The sequence below is a fragment of the Spea bombifrons genome, chromosome 13, assembly GCF_027358695.1.
Source record: "Spea bombifrons isolate aSpeBom1 chromosome 13, aSpeBom1.2.pri, whole genome shotgun sequence".
Classification (NCBI taxonomy): Eukaryota; Metazoa; Chordata; class Amphibia; order Anura; family Pelobatidae; genus Spea; species Spea bombifrons.
In genome coordinates, this window is record NC_071099.1 from 8,463,869 (window position 1) to 8,484,787 (window position 20,919).

Sequence of the window (20,919 nt, forward strand, 5' to 3'; positions counted from 1 at the left end):
AAAAATGCATACAATATGGTGAAAAATCAAGAAGAAAGGACTTTTTCTGATGTTTACTTGAAAAATCTTTTACTCATTTATAAAAACTAATAAAAAACCTGCTAAATAGATTTTACTATTTTTCCTGAATTTAGAAATAACCAATGTTTTTATGTTTTTTTGCTTTTTTTCTGCACGTTATGGGGCAATAAGTAGCGTTTTGCTATTTCAAAACCATTTTTTCCAAATCTGGTAATTCAATGCACCTCCCCCGGGTTAGCCCCCCATATTAAGAATTTTTACAAAAGATCATTGCATTTGTTAGATCAGGTTTGATCAACTGCTTTTTTCGTTAGATCTACTCTAAAATAGGCAATATTAACAATCTTTTTCAGGGGGGGGCTAACCCGTAGCCAGGCCCCCGCAACCAAAATTTCAACAAAATGTTACTGATTATGATAGCTCTGCGTTAGATCAGGTTTGATCAGACAACATTTTGTAAGATCTAGTCTAATTATTGAGATATTGCATATTTAACTGAAATTTTGAATTTTTTTTATAGATTTTGGTAGATATTCGTTAGATCCGGTTAGATCAACTGTTTTTTTCGTTAGATCTATCACGCAGGAGGCGGTATTCACAATCCTATTTTGTGTGCGGGGGATGGGTATGCATACGAGTTGGCCCCCCCTCAACTGAAATTTGGAATTTTTTTATGGATTTTGGTAGATATTCATTAGATCCGGTTAGATCAACTGTTTTTTTCATTAGATCTATCACGCAGGAGGCGGTATTCACAATCCTATTTTGTGTGCCGGGGTGGGTATACATATGGGCTGGCCCCCCCTCAACTGAAATTTGGATTTTTTTTTTATGGATTTTGGTAGATATTCGTTAGATCCGGTTAGATCAACTGTTTTTTTTGTTAGATCTATCACACAGGAGGTGGTATTCACAATCCTATTTTGTGTGCGGGGGGGGGTAGGTTTTATTTCCTAAATGCTTTATTTCCTATCTTTTAGCTTTGTATAGCGTTTCCAGGGCCGGCCTTAGGTGTTCAGGTGCCCTGTACGGACCACCCCCGAATTCCACGGAACAGAGGTAGAGCTCAGCAGGACATAAATTCCAAATTTCAGTTGGAGGGGCAACCCATATGTATTGCTATCCCCCGCACACAAAATAGGATTGTGAATACCGTCTCCTGTGTGATAGATCTAACGAAAAAAACAGTTGATCTAACCGGATCTAAAGATTATCTACCAAAATCAATAATAAAAAAGAATTCAGTTGAGGGGGGGCAACCCGTATGTATTCCCATCCCTTGCACACAAAAAAGGATTGTGAATACCGCCTCCTGCGTGATAGATCTAACAAACAAAAAAATTGATCTTACTGGATCTAATGAGTATCTACCAAAATCCATTAAAAAAGTTCCAAATTTCAGGAGGGGGGCCAACCCGTATGTATTCTCATCCCCCGCACACAAAATAGGATTGTGAATACCGCCTCCTGCATGATAGATCTAACGAAAAAAACTATTGATCTTACCAGATCTAACGAATATCTACCAAAATCCATATTTTTTTCCCAAATTTCAGTTGAGGGGGGGGCCAGCCCATATGTATACCCACCCCCGGCACACAAAATAGGATTGTGAATACTGCCTCCTGCGTGATAGATCTAACGAAAAAAACAGTTGAGCTAACCGGATCTAACAAATATCTACCAAAATCCATAAAAAAAAATCCAAATTTCAGTTGAGGGGGGGCCAACTCGTATGTATACCCATCCCCCGCACACAAAATAGGATTGTAAATACCGCCTCCTGCGTGATAGATCTAACGAAAAAAACTGTTGATCTAACCGGATCTAACGAATATCTACCAAAATCCATTAAAAAAATCCAAATTTCAGTTGAGGGGGGGCCAACTCGTATGCATACCCATCCCCCGCGCACAAAATAGGATTGTGAATACCGCCTCCTGCGTGATAGATTTAACGAAAAAAACAGTTGATCTAACCGGATCCAACGAATGTCTACCAAAATCCATAAAAAAATTCCAAATTTCAGTTGAGGGGGGGCCAGCTCATTAAATATGCAATATCTCAGTAATTAGACTAGATCTTACAAAAATTTTGTCTGATCAAACCTGATCTAACGCAGAGCTATCATAATCAGTAACATTTTGTTGAAATTTTTGTTGAGGGGGGCTGGCTACGGGTTAGCCCCCCCTGAAAAAGATTGTTAATGTTGCCTATTTTAGAGTAAAACAATTGATCAAACCTGATCTAACAAATGCAATGATCTTTTGTAAAAATTCTTAATATGGGGGGGCTTACCTGGGGGAGGTATTCAATGCTGGTATTTTAGCTCTTTCCATGCACACATTTACCACCAACTTTTGTCAAAGTTTGCAGTAGTGTTTTTTGTGTGTATTCTTCCCTACACACATTGTACTTTAGGTATAAATTTACAGCTCCTGGTATATGTCACTGTCACACAACACCCCAATATGTATTCAGCAACATCTCCTGAGTAGTGATACCACCAATGCATGGGTTTGCCTGGCTGTTTGGGGGCAAAAAGGGCCACATATACCTTATCAAAGTTTGCAGTAGTATTTTTTTGTGCTCACAGGTTGAATTTACAGCTCCTGGTATATGTCGCTGACACACAACACCTCAATATGTGTCCAGCAACATTTCCTGAGTACAGTGACACCCCCAAGCATGGGTTTGTCGTGTTGTTTGTGGGCTTAAAGGTCACATTTGGGATGTGTGTATTTTTCAAATTGGAAATTTGACATGTGATTATTATCCTGCACCCTGTGTTAATTGGGACATTGTTGAACCTGGCCAATTCAATTGACCCCATCAAATCATACATTTTTTTTAAAAGTAGACACCCCATTTAAGATACTTCATTTTTTGGAGGGTTTTTTTTTTACATTTCTTGTAACTGGAAGTAACTGTAACTGTTCCCGATGGTGACATCAGTGGAAAATTATTTTTACATCTTAACATTTTTTTAACTATTTTTTTTCTTACTATTATTTTTTAAAATATATTTTAGTTATCACATTGTGATTAGAAAGCTGGGCTCCATTGACTTGCATGGTTGAATGCAGTACGTGTATTCAACCTGCAAGGGGACCCAGAGTTCTCAGGAGGGTCTTGAGTGACCCTCTTGAAACTTTAGTAACTTTGAGGATCTCTCATACATTTTTCATCCTAGTGATGTCATGGTGACATCACTAGACTCCTAATAAATTTTATTTTGATTTCAGTTTCCCCATATATAAATAACCATAACTAAATAATTTCATTTTTTTCATTTTTACCCAATGCAGTATCGCGCAAGATCCCTTTGAGGATCTCTCATACATTTTACATGCTAGTGATATCATGGCGACATCACTAGGCTCCTAATACATTTAATTTTATTTAGATTTCATTTTTCCCCAATTTTTTTTCATTGAAAAGGGGAGAAACTTTGATTCTCCTTCTCCTCTAATCTCTCCGTACTCATCACACAGTGATTCACAAGTAAGGCTACATAGCCCAGCATTGCTGATTGCAATATGTGTGATCATTTAACTGGGGGAGCAATTGGAGATCCCTGCAGGGTCTAGAAAGAGTCTCTCCTGTCCTCCAGTAAACTTCTGGTGGATGTCAGGATAGACACCTACCGGAAGGGAATGTGTATTTACAGCGGAGAGTCTAGGCCAGTGATGGCGAACGCGTGGCACGCGTGCCGCTGTTGGCACGCCGAGCCGTCTCTGTGGGCACGCCGTGACCAGGGCCGGACTGGCCGACCGGGATACCGGGAAATTTCCCGGTGGGCCGGCAGATTCGTAGGCCGGGCGGCTGCCCGAAATCTAATCTAAACGGCCGGCGCTACTTCAATTCTTTTTTTATTAAAGTATTAAAGCAGCGCCGGCCGGCGGCATCAGCACTCAGCGGCCGTGTGCGTTGGCCGCCTACTGATGGGAGCAGCGTGAGGGGTGAAAGCCCCGCCCCCTCGCACGGACCTTTCACCCCTCATGTTGCTCCCATCACTTTGCGGCCATCAGATTAATGGAAATTTAATCGAAACGGCCGATGCGTGCTGACACCGCCGGCCGGAGCTACTTTAATACTTTTTTTATTTTACTTTATATGGCAAGCCGATCCGGCATGTTCAATTTTAAAAAAAAGAAAGTAGTTCCGGCCGGCGGCGTCAGCACGCATCAGCCGTTTCGATTAAATTTCCATTAATCTGATGGCCGCATAGTGATGGGAGGAGCGTGAGGGGTGAAAGCTCCGCCCCCTCACACTCAGACTGCTGGAGCACCGGATGTCCTGTCACTGACATCCTGTCAACATAGAAAACGGCGGCCTGCAGCTACCAGAGGACGGAGGCCAGGATGAAAAAGTGGAAGAAGTAGAAGGTAAATAAACAAATTTTTTTTTTTTTAACAAACTGTATAATATTTTTTTATATAAAAGCCTTATGCCCCCCATATGCCACTCTGCCTCCCTGATATGCTTTATGCCCCTTATATGCCACTCTCCTTCCAGAAATGCCTTATACCCCTATATGCCACTCTGTTCCATGATATGCCTTTTAACCCCCTAAATGCCAGAGTGGCATATAGGGGTATAAGGCATTTCTGGAGTCAGGAGGTTAAAATGCATATCATGGGGCAGAGTGGCATATAGGAGGGTATAAGGCAGGGAGGCAGAGTGGCATTTGGGGGGGGCATAAGGCTTTTCTGGAGTGCCCCATGGTATGCCTTTTAACCCCCTATATGCCACTCTGCCTCTATAAATGCCTTTTAACCCCCTATATGCCACTCTGCCTCTATAAATGCCTTTTAACCCTCTATACGGCAGAGTAGCATATAGGGGGTATAAGGCATTTCTGGAGGCAGAGGGGCATATAGGGGGTTAAAAGCAGGCAGAGTGGCAAGTCTGGGGCAGATGTGCATAACTGGGGGGGGGGCAGGTTGGCAAATAAAAGGAAATAAAAACAAAAACAAAAAATGTCTCAATCTAAAAATGTTTGCAGTAGTAAATGTTTTGATTTCATTATGTGTAATATATTTCATTTATTAGGGCCTTTTAGCAGTTTTGCTTTCTGTTATTTTAATACAAATAATATGATAAAAAGAATGTTTTATAGTTATTTGTATGGCAAATAGTGTGACTCGGGTATGTATAAGGGGTGCGTGTGGGTATAAGAGCTCAATCGCGAGATAAACTATATGGGGCTGCTCTCCAAATGTTTCCAGGGCTGCTTTTCAGTCCCAGTCCGGCCCTGGCCGTGACTACAGTCATACACTGTAGTCACGGCGTCGGCTCCCGCGGACTACATCTCCCACAGTTCTCCCCAGAGAACACTGAAGCCACGCCCCCCGCTCTCAAACATTCAGGTTTAATTGCAGTGTTGGCAAAAAAAAAAATAAGTCGTTTTGGTTTGCAGTTTGGGCACTTGGGCTCAAAAAGGTTTGCCATCACTGGTCTAGGCTGTCAACAGACACATGATCTCCAGTGTAACGGCAGTGAGATTTCCCTGCCATTACAACTAAGCACTGGTAAGTTCTAATGGGCTCCTAGGCACAACTTTTAAGCTGTTTGATAAGTTGCTTCATATATTTTAGTACAGTTTGCAGGCTGTTTTTTTTAATTTTTGGTACCCTCCGTGACCAAGGCTGTTTTAACACTTGCGGCACTCATGTTTAGCTGTTATTTTCTCCTCTCCCATTTAGTGTAGCCACACAAGTTATAGTTTTTTCAGGAAAAGAATGGCTTTTTAAGATGCAATTTTTTCATCATATAATCTAATTTCCTATAAAAAATAATGAAATATGATGAAAAATTGAAAAACAAGCACTTATCTAAAAAAAGCTAATAAAATACCTGCTAAATAGATTCCACTATTTGTCCTGAGTTTAGAAATACTCAATGTTTTTTTGCAAGTTACAGGGCAATAAGCACAAGTAACATTTTCAAAACCATTTTTTCCAAATCCGGTAATTCTGCCCCCATGTACTATTTTGTTGATCGTCTCCTAAGCTCTTTTAAAATGGGCGTCCACCGCCATACAGTGTATGGCGGATGTTGACATAAGAGGAGGGGCCACACAGGGCCGATCTCAGTTTAAGCGAAGAAAGCAATCATAGAGCCCTTCCTTTTCTAAGCTTGTTTAATGCCATGACATGCCACTGGTCATTAAGGGAATAAAATAAATTGCTACAGTGTTTCATAACACTGTGTCCTTGTAGTATTAGTGTTACTTATTAGGACATTTTCATTTTTTCATGCAGTACAAAAGTATACAATAAACTGTGTAAAAGTGATTTGCACACATTCTCTCACCCAGTTAGTTCCTTGCTGGAAGAATGGCTTCCAGCTGTCTGGTCGGTCACCATATAGCAAAATATATTTTGTCACCCAGTCATAGTATGTGTTATATGTTCCCTGAGTGGCCACTCCCATGATTTTATATTTTTGCTTCAAATCTATTTGAAGCCATGGTTGTTTATCTCCAGGGGCTGGTGACCATCCACTGCTGCCTGCAAGAGAAAGAGTTCACCAACTAGAAGAACACAACGTAGGCATAAAAAATAAAAAAAAAATACCATGAAAATCCACAAATTTCTGATATTGCTCAAGTGAAGGGATGAGTTCATCTATTAGTCATTTCATTATATCAAATCAGGAAGCATACATTTTAACTGTAAAACATTTGAAACATATCTATACAACTGTACAGTATTTCCTAATTACCGTATTTGCTCGATTATAAGATGACCCTGATTATAAGACGACCCCCCAAAATCTAAATATTAATTTAGGAAAAAAACAAAAAGCCTGAATATAAGACTACCCTATAGGAAAAAAAGTTTTACTAGTAAATATTAATTCATGTAAACAATATTTTCATATTTAATACAAGCTATGATTGAGAAAAAAATATTTTTTTTATTTCCTTTTATTTGCCAATCTGCTCCCCCAGTTATGCACATCTGCCCCCAGGGTTGCCACTCTGCCCCCAGAAATGCCTTATACCCTCCTATATGCCACTCTGCCCCATGATATGCCTTTTAATCCCCTATATGCCAGAGTGGATGTGTAAGGGTGGTGGTAGCATGGCATAGGGAGGCGGTTCCAGCATGTACTGGCTGCCTTGGCTTGATAGGAGTGTGATTGCTGTTAGCAGTATATATATATATATATATATATATATATACTGCTAACTGCTAACAGCAATCACACTCCTGTACAAGGCAGCCAGTACATGCTGGAACCTGAGGATGATAGGAGTGTGAGTACAGCCTCCCTATACCATGCTACCACCACCCTTACACATCCATACTAACACACACTCATTCACAAACCTTTAAATACTCATTCATTCCATTAATCACACACACACACACACACACACACACACACACACTGTCACACACTGGGTAAGCAGGGGCCTCGGTGCAGGGATAGCGTTGTCTGTTTGTACACCGCGATTCATGGTGCAAAGTAGACAGGCACAGCAGACAGAAGTGCGGGACTGGAACTGGCAAGGTTGATGCTGAAATAGAAGCCCACCGGCAGGGCACACGACTGGAAGCTCACTGGCAGAGCACAGGACTGGACATGCTGCTAGAAGCCCTCAGGCTGGGCACACGACAGGAAGCCCACTTGCACGGCTGAAGGCAGGAGCAATACAGAATCAGGAACAAAAAGGAAGCCAGGAATAATTCAGGAACAGGACCAGGGCAAAACAGTCCTATTACTACAATGCCAAGGCCCAGTTTGCAGGAAGCTACAGCCCTTTATACTGCAGGGCAGCAGGTAACGAGGCCAGGTGACAACAAAAGGAGGAGAGCAGAAACATAGGCAGAGCGGCCACTAGAGGCTGAACTAGGAACAGTCCAAAAACCTGAATGCACAATACAGGAGCCAGGAAACCAGGGCAGAATGTCACACACACACACACACGCTCAAACCCCCCACCCCCTTACCTGAACTGCAGATCTCTCACTCGAAGACTTCTGCAGGGGCCCGGCTGTGAGTGCAACTTCTCTGGCCCGCCCCCAGAGGAAGGAGGGGGGAGGCAGAGTTATGTGACACTCTTCTAGCTTCCTATTCTCCTGCTGCTCGCGACCAAAGCCCGGTAAGTAGCATGGCCCCAGCGGACATTTTGAGGTCTCATTAGAAGACGACCTCGATTATAAGACGAGGGGTATTTTTCAGAGCATTTGCTCTGAAAAAAACCTCGTCTTATAATCGAGCAAATACGGTATTAGGTTGAGCAAATGTGACTTTCTAAAGTTTAAATTCATTGCTTTCAATCCTTACCATAAAGACGAGCAAAATTAGCGGTATAAAAAAGAGAGTATCTTGAGGAGGCATCAAATGAAGTAAAGTACAGAGGAGAAACCAGGTCATTGTAGCACCATTCTGCCAGAAAAATATGTAGAGGAGAAATGGGCAAATAATTAATTGCATGAAAAAGAAATACAAATACATCAATCTTATTATATTTTCTTTCCTTTACATACTGCAATAATTTAAACTTTTCACAAATAAACAATAGCTGACTCATAGAGCGACTTGCTATATTTTCAAAGTTCAATTGTTAGAATTACATTTTCCTAATTCCAAGGTTAAATGCAGGACCCTGAAAAATGTACAAAGAAGAGCAACCAAGGACAGGTGTATCATTTAAATAGTTAAAATAATTTATAAAATAAAGTTAATATGTCATGTTCTGCCCAGGCTGCGGAGCTGCATATCTGTCCTGCTTTAGTTTCTCTACTTTGCTTTGATCCATTCCTGGATTTCCTTTTGCTTTGTTCTATTTTCCATTCCTTGCTCCTGCTCCGGCTCATTGCTTCAGCTCTGCTTCCTTTATTAGGTGTGCCCCACCTGTGTGTTCTGTTTGTCTCAGTCTGCAGTCTGCAGTCTAAGGTATGTCTCAGTGCTGTGTGTTTGGTTTACATGTGTGGTTTATTTTGTATCTTTGTCAGCAGGGATTAGCGTTAGGACCCACCGTCATTGGAGTACTTTGGCGTAGTGGTGGGCTAAGCATACTATGGCCATATCATGTGACGGAATCTCCAATAGTTATCTTGTAGTCCTAGGCTAGTTTCTGTATTCATGTTTGTCTGTCTCTTATGTACCTTTGCCCTTCTTCCTTGAATCATCTGAGGATTCCGGTTCCTCTCTCCTCTCCCCATGTCCTAGTTAAGATTTCCTATCCTTGCTTATAGGAAGAAGCGTCCGAGGGTTCCGGCTCCTCACTCCTTCCCGTGTTCCTTGCCTTCTTCCCTGTCCTTTGTTGTGCCCTGTAACATGTATGTCTTGTCTGGTTATGTTTATTCCTTGTCTTGTGCCTGTTTATACCTTGCGCTATTCATGTCATGTTTCTAGCCACTTCTCGTGTATATCTTATATCATGTTTCTTGCCTGGTCTCCCTTTCCCTTGCTTGTTATGTGTCTGATGTATTAACCTTTGCCTAGCTTCCATTCTCCCAGCCTGCAGCATCCTGCACGTGATTCATGTGTTATGCTTTATGCCTGCTCCAGGGTGCCTGCAGGATATATCTTCGCTTTGTTCTGGACTACATCCGCTGCCATATCAGGGCGCTGGTGTTTGGCTGCATTTCCCTAGGTGATTATCACCTGGGCGAGTGTGGTCACCCTGCAACCAGGCCCTGCCCAGACTCCACTACTGCATCGTGACTCCTGCATACAACCATCGGGCGTGCTGGGTCCTTCCAGTCATCTGCTTGGACCCAGTCCGTGACATAATAAAACCTTTTGAAGCTACTCTGCATTATATATGTTAGGAAATAAGGATGGCTTACATATGATAGGAACTAGCCTAAAAGCTCACTTTTTTCTTTATTTATTGTACTCTGTACCACAGAAGACTTTTTGTCACATTGTGCCCATCGTAAGCTTATTGCATCTGTAGCAAACCATGGGTAACCAGATATGGTAATATAAACCACAGGCGTTTGTTCCTATTTTGCACTGCTGAGATCAGAGCTGGTCAAAGACAATTATTTCTGTGTGAAATCCAAAAAATGGTGCCCTGCCTCAATAAAGGGACAGAAACATACCATACTAACAGACAGAGAGTAACCAGAATAAGGAATCTGCACACTCCAAATGAACTCAGGTGCTTAACTGTGCCGGGAAGGGCCAGCTCCCCAGTAGATCAAAAACATTTCATTAAAAAATCATGGGCATTTATATGGAGTTGTCCCTCTTTGGTCAGGCTTGTCTGCAGGTGCTCGGCCATAGTGTTTTCAGGGAATGTATAGTTTGTGGGGGTTATTTTCGTGTTATGGGGTAGTTTTTACTACTTTTCACTCATGATTTTGGAGTTACCTGTAGCCGTGTTACACCTTCATACTACATACATGTGGTATCTATGTGCTCAGTAGAAGCGGGTGATTCCTTTTTGTGCTTTCCTTCTTGTTCCAGGTAACCCAACTTGCAACATCACTCCCAAAAGAGGCCTTACATGTGAAAAGGTAGAAAAAAACCTCAAAATTATGTTTCCGTTAGATTTGTGGTTGCAGTTGATCTGGGGTTATTTCAGTATTTTGGGTTTTTGTTAAAAACAAATAGCAGAATAAAAAAAACTTTGAGAAAAATGCATTTCTTGTTTTTATTTCCCAACCTGCCCCCCCCCCCAGTTATGCACATTTGAGCCCAGGCTTGCCAACTCTACCCTCCCCAGATATGCCTTATATCCCCAGATATGCCTTATACCCCCAGATATGCCACTCTGCCCCCTAGATATGCCTTATACCCAGTGTTCCCTCTAAGCTGTGCGCTTGTGCGCGCGCACATAGCTTTCAGAGGGAGCGCACACAAACAAAAATTGTGCGCACAACCAGCAGCGTACCGAAGGGGGGGGGCGGTCCGCTACTGGTTGTGCGCACGGCACACCTCCAGAGATGGACAGTAATGTCCCCCGCTAGAGGAGCAAGCTCAGTTGGGGAGATCAAGGATCTCCCTCTAACCGTCTTTAAAAAAAATCAAGGGAGCTAGAGGTCTGTTAATGCAGACCACCGATCCTGCTCCCTTTCGATGCGCGCGGCAACTGATGCTGTGCGTCGGGATTTGATGTCATATCCCGGTGCACAGCACTGAAGCCACGCCCACCGCCTCCACTGCAAAGGAAGGAGAGGACAAAGAGGAAGAACGAAGAGGAGGAAAAGTGACAGGTAGGAAAACATTCTGTGAGAGTGAATGGTGTGTTATGTTGTAGTCCAAAATTAACAATTGCACACCAATCACCACTTTTTTAGCCCGGTGCCAAGTAGCTGCAACAGCAAATCTTATAACATCCAAAAATAGTTACCGGCACTCCAGGGACTTCTTTAAATAATCAGTGATGATAAGTGATTATTTAAAGAAGTCCCTGGAGTGCCAGTAACTATTTTTGGATGATATATATATATATATATATATATATTTATTTATTGATTTTTTGTCTATTTTGGTGTGTTACTTTTAATAAAAGTGTTTTTTTTGTTTTTGTATTTCAAAGTGTGTGTGTGGGGGGTCATTTTCCGTTTCAGTCAAGTGAATGCTAAATTTTCAGGTCCAGAATTTTCATTCCGGTGCATATATATATATATATATATAGATAGATAGATACTAGGCCAGACACTAAAGTGGTAGGCCTACACCACATCAATGTTTGGCTTAGTATATATTGATAGGTGTTATGTTGTACCACCGTCAATGTCTGCCTTAGTGAATAATGATAACAGTTATGCTGTACCCCTGTCAATGTTTGCCTAATGATAGAAGCTATGCACTTTTAAAGTGTGTGTGTGTGGGGGTCCCACGTACAGGATCCGCCCCAGGTGCCAAATACTGTAGGTACGCCCCTGCGGACAATAGTTTTTCCCAATTTTTTTTTTATCCTTTATGCGGCCTGGAGCCTCCACTCGTGATTCGCTCATTATTTACTTATGCAGTGAGAATTTCACCTTTAAAAAAACATTACAGTAAGTAATACTGTTGTGTAACTAATACTACATTATCACTATAATGTAGTGTTACTAACCATGAGCGAGCTATACCAAAAATACAGAACAATTTAAATTTAACATTTGCAGAAGCATATTGTGCACACAAAATTTTGGCCCTGGGAAAATTGTTGCACAAGAGAAATTTTCTGCGCACACCACCTAAGAAAAATTAGAGGGAACATTGCTTATACCCCCAAATATGCCCATCTGCCCCCGATATGCCTTATACCCCCTATATGCCATAGTGCCCTCTGATATGCCTTATACCCCCTATATGCCATAGTGCCCTCTGATATGCCTTATACCCCCTATATGCCACTGTGCACTCCACCCAGACTTACCCCCATGCTCCAGATTCCTTGGTGTCTGGTAGGGGCAGCCGGTGAACGTCTGCACGATGTGCGTAGACCAGGGCTCGACAAATCCCAGGCGCCAGGTCGCCATGGCGACTCAGAATTTCGTCCTGGCGCCTAGGAGTTTGTCAGCCTCTTACGTCAGCTGCTGCTGCTGTCTGGGCAGACAAAACAGCCACTCAGAGCCCGCCCCCAAGCCTGAGATCACTCCCACGGAGTGATCCGGTAGGCTGAAACCGCAATTGCAGGAAAACCTGCAATAGCGTTTTCAGCTGCCACAGGCCGGTGCGGGGAACTCTGATCTCTGACAGCCGGGGAAAGTATGCGCGATGGACGCAGACAACCCCCGCTGCTAGCCACACCTCCTTCCGGCTGCAGCGGACGTTGTCTACGCGGATCCCCAAGCAACCCAACGCACCTATGCATGGGTAGTATCACTGTATTTAGGCGATCTTGCTGAATACATACTGGGATGTTGTGTGCCAGTGTCATATACCATATGTAAATTCATACTTGAGGTGCAATGTCAGGAAAACACAAAAAATACTACCAAAAGAATTGACAAAGGCTGGTGGTATAACTAGTACATGGAAAATCTTAACCTACCACCCTTTGAAATAGCCTAGGGTGTCTAGTTTTAAAACTTATATAGTTTGATGGGGGTAAATTGAGTTGGCCAGCTTTAATGATGTACCAAATAGGACATGGGAGTGGGATGACAAGATGTCAAAATTCCTAGTTAAAAAACTGAAGTGCTCACCTGAAATTCATAATTTGTCCAATTAAAAATGTAATTTAATTAATTTTAATGAGTTTTTTATGTTTTTGTTTGGGTGTTGCTGAAAACCTTGATATCAAGACTTTTCAGCAACACCAGCTGAACAAAGGAAGTGATCATTGATGACTTTCTAACCTCATTTAACCCCATGACGCACCAGGTATGTCAACCGTCCTTGACTGCTTGTTTTTCTGTGACGTGCCAGGCAGGTCTAGGGTCATTAAGGGGTTAAATGAGTTTATTAATAGATAAAACTTGTGCTCTTTGTTTCTCAGCCAGTGTACTTGTTTGAGATATTTAGTTTCAAGCTCCTACCATGGACAACGACATATGTGGCAGAGACAGCATTAACTAATTAAATCAACTAATTAGTTGAGCATTTGAGCATTAATTGTCAATTATCTCTACTGAAGTTCTTTGCCTTCGCTTCACTCTAGACTGACAACCTGCCTGAACCAATCAATGACAATTCGAAACATAAAAACAGACAAGAGATGATAGGGTGGAATAACATGCAATAAGAAAATGGCTGCTCTAATTGTATAAACATAGGGTGTGGTTACCGTGAATGTGGTTTCTGGTGACTGACACTCCCAGCAGAGAATGCCCAAACGGAAGTTTGGCCATTCCCTGCTATTATGATGTCATCTGCACTCGCATCGGTGCATCAAAACGTTCTTAGCCCCAGCTGACAAGGGACACCCCAGACTGTATAACTGCAAGCCATAGGACATTCTATTACCGTATTTGCTCGATTATAAGACGACGCCCCAAATCTGAATATTAATTTAGGAAAAAAAGAAAAAGCCTGAATATAAGACGACCCTATAGGAAAAAAATGTTTTACCAGTAAATGTTAATTCGTCTAAACTATTTTTTTTAATAAAAGCTATGATTGAGAAAAATATTTTGGTTTTATTTCCTTCTATTTTCCAACCTGCCCCCAGTTATGCACATCTGCCCCAGAAATGCCTTATACCCCCTTTATGCCACTGTGCCCCATGATATGCCTTTTAACCCTATGTGCCACTCTGCCTCCAGAAATGCCTTATACCCCTATATGCCACTCTGGCATTTAGAGGGTTAAAAGGCATATTATGGGGAAGAGTGGCATATAGGGAGGTTTAAGGCATTCAGGAGGCAGAGTGGCGTATAGAGGGTTAAAAGGGCATTTCTGGAGGCAGAGTGGCATTAAGGGGGTTAAAAGGCATTTCACAGAGCACTCTGCCTCCAGAAATGCCTTATGCCCCCCATTTAACACTCCCCCGTCCCCCCCCAAACTTACCGGTGCTTCTGACTTCCCTGTCATGTAACCGGCACCGGTGCGGGGAACTCTGATCTCTGACAGCCGGGGAAGGTCTGCGCGATGGACGCAGACAACCCCCGCTGCTAGCCACACCTCCTTCCTGCTGCAGCGGAAGTTGTCTACACGCTGCCACACCGGGGACTCAGAAGTACCGGTAAGTGGGCCGGGGGAGGCTGGGGACATGAGGATCCAGGTCCACTGCAGCAGCGGGGGATCTGGATCTAAGTCGTCTTATAGTCAGACCTATTTGAGGTCTGATTATACGCCGACCCCGATTATAAGACGAGGGGTATTTTTCAGAGTTTTGAAATCGATATAATCGATCAAATACGGTACATCCTTTGTAACCTAGCGCTTGTTCCCTATAGTATGTCTTAAGGGTCATGAGGGGTTAATGAGAATGGATTTATTAAATTGCATTGGTTTGTTTAGTGTGTAAAAGAGAGCTTCTTAAATAGACAAAGCATATGAAAGTACTTTGTTAAAGTACAGAGCAAAGTATGTTAAAAAACACAATAATAAAGGTACTTACCTTAGGAAGATACACACCCTATAGAAGAAACTCTTACAATCTAACATAGCTAGGGCTGCAACTAACGATTATTTTCATAATCGATAAGTTGGCCGATTATTTTTCAATTAATCGGGTAAAAAAAAAATTGTTGTTTATTTAAAATAAAAACTTATAATTTACATTAAGATGTGCCATTAACACTTTTATCGCTTTATCACAATGGCATTTCTCTATTTGCCTTTTTATTTTACTGACATACCGGTAATTAAAGCTATATTTTAACAAGAACCCAATAAATACCAAAAAAGCTTTACTAGTAAATATTAATTTGTGTAAACTATTTTTTCATATTTAATGAAAAATGCCTCTAGTTTATATTTTCTTTTATCTGCCAACACGCCCCCCAGTTATGCACATCCCCAGCTTGCCTCTCTGCCCCAGAAATGCCTTATACCCCCTATATGCTACTCTGCCCCCATATATGTCAGAGATGCCACTGTGCCATCTTATATCTCCTATATGCCACTCTGTCCCCTAATATGCTTTATACCCCCTCGATATGCCTTATAGCCCCCTGATATGCCACACTGTCCCCTAATATGCTTTATACCCTCTATATGCCACTGTGCCCCCCTGATATGCCTTATAGCCCCGTATATGCCACTGATATGCCACTCTGTCCCCTGATATGCCACTGTGCCCCGATATGCCTTATACCCCCCTATATCCCACTGTGCCCCCTGATATGCCTTATATCCCCTATATGCCACTGTGCCCCCTGATATGCCTTATAGCCGCTTTATGGCACTGTGCCCCCCTGATATGTCTTATGCCCCTCCTGATATAAGAAAAACTGACATCGCAAAAATAGGTCTAAAAATATATGCTTTAATAAATAGACAAAAAAAGAATAGATAATACACGATACGATATAAATATATGGACAATACAAACAATAAATCAAATACCGTATTGGCTCGAATATAGGCCGCACTTTTTCCCCCCACTTTAAGTCTTTAAAGTGGGGGCTGCGGCCTATATTCGGTGTCTAGCGCCCGACCCCCAGGACATGCAGTTCCGGGCGCCGGGCAGGCAGCAGGGTTAGGATACAGGGGACCTGTATCCTACTCTCACAGGGGGGGAGTCCCGGCAAGGGAGATTGTTAAAGCACATCGTGCAGACGTGCCGGCAGCGGAGGTTGTTTACGCGCATTGCCACAGCCGGTGAACGTCCGCACGATGCGTTTTACCTCTGCCCCCAAGACTTACCAGAGCAGACTCCCGGGTGTCTTGCGGGGCCGGTGGGGGACATCCATGCAATACGCGTATACAATTTCCGGTGCCGGCACATCCGCTGAGTGCCGGCACCGGAAGTTGTATACGCGTATTGCGTAGATGTCCCCCGCCGGCCCCGCAAGACACCCGGGAGTCTGCTCTGGTAAGTCGGGGGGGGGGCAGAGTGGCAGCATATCTCGGGCGGGAGGAGGAGGACAGTGGCAGCATATCTCGGGGGGGGCAGTGGCATCATATCTCGGGGGGGACAGTGGCAGCATTTCTCGGGGGGGACAGAGTGGCAGCATATCTCGGGGGGGAGTACAGAGTGGCAGCATATCTCTGGGGGAGGGGAGTAGCAGCATATCTCGGGGGGGGGACAGAGTGGCAGCATGTCTATTAAAAAACTTTTTCTTTACAAAAAGCACCCAACTTTTAGGGTGCGGCCTATATACGGGGGCAGCCTATATCCGAGCCAATACGGTATTACTGCAATCAAAAAATAAAAAAACACAAATTAAAGAATGCACATAATTAATAGATCCCGAAAAAATTCTACCTGCCCCACCAGGGGTTAATATATCAACAGAAGAAACACGGGGCAAATGAGCGTAAAAAGAAAGATAATACTCCAGGCTTAGCTTACCCAGTGGTGCTTATTTGTTCCGTTTTTCTTCTGTTGATATATTAACCCCTGGTGGGGCAGGTAGAAGTGGAAGTGAAGGGAAGTAGCGGAGCTTGCGCACATAGCACACTAAAATCCAAATCCCTGCAGCGCTGCAGGGGACCTGGATCCTCTCCGGCAGCCGGTGGGGGTATGTGCAATGTGCGCAGACAGCCTCTGCTTCTCCCCTCCACTTCTGTTGGGGCTTCCATGTTGGAAGCCACAACGGAAGGTCACGAGACGCCGGGTTCAGTAATAGAAGCCCCAGCGGAAGTGGAGGGGAGGGGAGAAGGGAGAGGATGTCTGCGCGTTTTGCACAGACCCTCACAGGGTGGCAAGGAGGATCAAGGTCCCCTGCAGCGCTGCGAGGGATCTGGATTCTAGTGTTATAATCCGATCTCTATTTGAGGTCGGATTATAGAAGGAGGGGAGTTTTTCAGAGCATTTGCTCTGAAAAAACTCATTTTATAAATCGATAAAAATCGATTCAACTAATCGATAATGAGAATCGTTGACAATTTTCAGAATCGATTATCGATTTTCTCGATTCGTTGTTGCAGCCCTAAACATAGCTAATAACCCAAAAAACATAGTGGATAGTCGTATGACTATCCCATACATGTTTAAATTTCCTCACTGTATTAGTATCTATCACTTTTGCTGGGGAGCTGTTCCATTTATCTACCACCTTCTCAGTAAAGTAAAAAGTTCAATTTTTCCAGATATTAATTTGGACTTAATCTGCTTGAAGTAGTGTTAGTTAGACCAAAACAGCAGAGAAGCTAAAGTTGTAGTAATGCATTCTTCATTGGAGGGGCTGTATGGGGCTTTAATCTGTTTCTTTAAGCAACTGTCTTTTAGGACACACTTACAAGCAGTCCTATTAGGCCACTTAGGGATATTACCTCACAGGTTTTACATAACAGAGCATTCTCATTGAAAAAAAAGAACCTCTGCCACAAAATAATTTTGTTTAAATTCTGATAACATCAGCTTTATATTACCAGGTTATCACATAAGGCCACAAACATTCACATATATGAGTTGGGGTGAGCTGACATTCATATTTAGATCACATAACCAGGAATCATTTATTTGCGGAGGATAAATTGCAGCTTTGTCCTCTTCTGTCCATTCCTACACATGCCCCGCCCGAGTCTTTACAATATTTATTGTGAAAAGAGGAGCTCATGCAACGTTTCTGCTTTGGTTTACCTGTATTGTAAATATAGCTAAATGTACACTTTCATTGTACCGATTGATGTCAAATAAATTACCCCAACGTTAACAATACTTTAGTCTTCTGTACCTTATAAAGGACTATGTGCAGAATTCAAAACTATACAAACTTATATATTAGAATGTTAATAATTGGAAGAGTCTTGCAGACCAAACATCTGTTTTGTTTAAAAATTGTAGCTACAAAATTAAGGATTCAGACATGAAGCCACAAGACAAACATCTAAATATAATTACTGTAGGATTATTAGAAAGCAAAACTGAGTAAATAGAAACATATAACAATGACAGATAAGAACATTTTGGCCCATCTAGTCTGCTCTTTTTGTACTACATGTTGTGTCATATTTAGGATAGCTTTACATGTGCATCATGTATGTTTAAGTTCACTCACTATATTAACCTCTACCACTTCTGCTGGGAGGCTGTTCCATGATCTCTGGTGGCATTAAGGATAAAAAAGTAACTGTGACCCCCTGTATTTTAGGGAAAAAAAATCAGATAATTGCTTTATAGGGAAACAGTAAAAGTAAAATGAACAAAATGGATTTAGTATGAATGAGTAAGCAGCCATACAACACCAACTTGGTTCCTGTGGCGCCCGTAAGTTCATCCTCGGTATATTATTATTATTACCTTCTATTTATATAGCACTAACAATTTATGCAGAGATTCTTACAATACATACACAAAGAGGGTATGACAAAAGTGGCAGAGTAAGACATTAAGTAAAGCGAGTCGTACTCTTACCCTTACAATCTTGAGTATACTGAAATTCATTTGCAGTCAGTCCGATAGTGGAAAATCAGCTGTTCATTATATTTTATATATAAAGCGCCACTACGTAGAGTGGTCTTCACTCAATGTCTACACTATACAAAAGTATGCAATATAAAAGAAACAAAAAGGGTAAAATATCATTTGCTTTCATTTAATTTGCACACTATGACAAAACTCTTTACGAGAAAGATAATTTACGAAAAGATTTCAGATTCATTTTTAAATATGTTTTTTGCTGTAGTACAAACTAAGTACCGTTTCATGCAGTTACTTTAACATGTTTTAATATTTACCCAATTGGAAATAAACATTTTTTATTTAACAAGCAAGCATTTCCATAACTTATATACACTGGTTGATCCGTTGAATATATACACTTCAGGTAAAATGTTAAGCAAATGTAGAATGAGGCATATTTAAGTATACAAGCGCATCATATACGGTAATTGTGGATATTAGCAGGATTGGTCACAAATGTGTATTTCTCTCTGGAAATGCTGCTTTTGCTCCACAAATCCCAAATGTTGGTATCAAACACAAGCACTTATATTTTCATGAAGAATAAAAGTTTGTCTGCCATAAAATGTAAATCTTAGAGGTATTTCCTCAACAAGAAGTTTACTTTATTCCTCAAAAATACACTTAAATAAAACAGTATACTGCATACTAACTAGAATATAAATGTATATAATCTTTACACAAAATGATGATGAAACATAGGTTAATCATAGTTTTAAACCTATATGTTGTATAAAATGTGTGTCATTCTGCTGAGTTCAAATAGTTCAGAAAGACCCGCCCTTTTGACGCAGATGTAAGATGTGGAGGACACTAGACATGTGCCCTTATCCTTGACTTTCTCATGGGGCGAGGTTCAGTTTTCTCTTATAATGCAATTTTTTAGTTTATGTCCCTATTTCTGAAAACAGTATTAATACTTCAAGATCAAACGTGTATATTTTAACCCCACCTTGTAAGGTATGATGGATAGGATAAGGGTGTGGATGAGACCGCGCTGAGGTCAGACACACTCGTGCAGTGTGCATATTAAACAATTTCGGGACAGGTAATATATTTATTCTATATGCCCATCAAAATAAAGCAGAGCATGATTTTGATAAAACTGAGCAAAAAAAGACACGATTTCACTGAGGGAAAAAACTTGTATCAGAATCCACAGTAGCTTTAGTTGCTTAGCAATTCATTGAAATGGCATCTTTACATGCATATCAAGGTTTGTTTGATGACGGTGCAAATTTTTGGACAGGACCCAAAAACCACCCACAGTTAAACCACACACTGCTGATGTATTTCATAGCACTGCAGTGGCACCTAAAAGTACAATAATGCTCTCTCTCTACATTAAAAAATGACAACTATTATTTTACTTAACTCTACCAATACTTTGTAAGGAAAACTGCATAAGCTCAGAGCCACCTTATTTAGCTATATTTAAACACAATAAACAACTAATTAAAAGGTTTGATTCAGTCTATGCAATGAAAGAGTCTGCTGCTGAGATGCGTTTGTGCTTATGCAAGCCCACGGGACAGTGGTGCATGGGATGCTCACTGCTGCAATGCAGGGCAGAGTTTGGGTTGACCGCGTGGATTCTAACACTGCAATGCAGATCACAACTTTGGAAAATGTACCTTGCTCTGTCACAAGTGCCATTAACCCCTTAGAAATATAATCTAATGTTCTTACCTGCCATGCTCAAATTCACACTTACAGTCCATATTAGAAGCAGCGTGGAAAATATTTTTTCTTGAAAATGTTGCATTTTGCGTTCGGAGCTGGGCCAGGCGATTGTTATACATACAATACGCTATGATGCGGGAAGTAGCATCCGTTTCTGTGTGTCAAGAGCACAGCAGTCACGCAGAGCTCAGAGCGCTTACTCTCCAATTCGCACACTGTGGCACATTTGGTATCCTACCAAGAATATGAGGAGATCACGTGACGACCTGCAGCTGATGTCAGAATGCAGA

The 20,919-nt window shown here is 41.8% G+C and overlaps 1 protein-coding gene across 1 annotated transcript in view; it reads right to left on the reverse strand.

The window, feature by feature from the left end:
• The window catches only part of CNTNAP1 (contactin associated protein 1), an 84,398-nt gene extending 63,756 nt beyond the window's left edge, over positions 1 to 20,642 (reverse strand). Inside the window, exons 1-2 of the mRNA XM_053453810.1 lie at positions 20,636 to 20,642; positions 6,340 to 6,536 (exon numbers count right to left, since the gene is read on the reverse strand). Coding sequence (XP_053309785.1) covers positions 6,340 to 6,536; positions 20,636 to 20,642 — 204 coding nt within the window. The remainder of the gene's footprint in view (positions 1 to 6,339; positions 6,537 to 20,635) is intronic.
• Between the last annotated feature and the right edge of the window lie 277 nt (positions 20,643 to 20,919).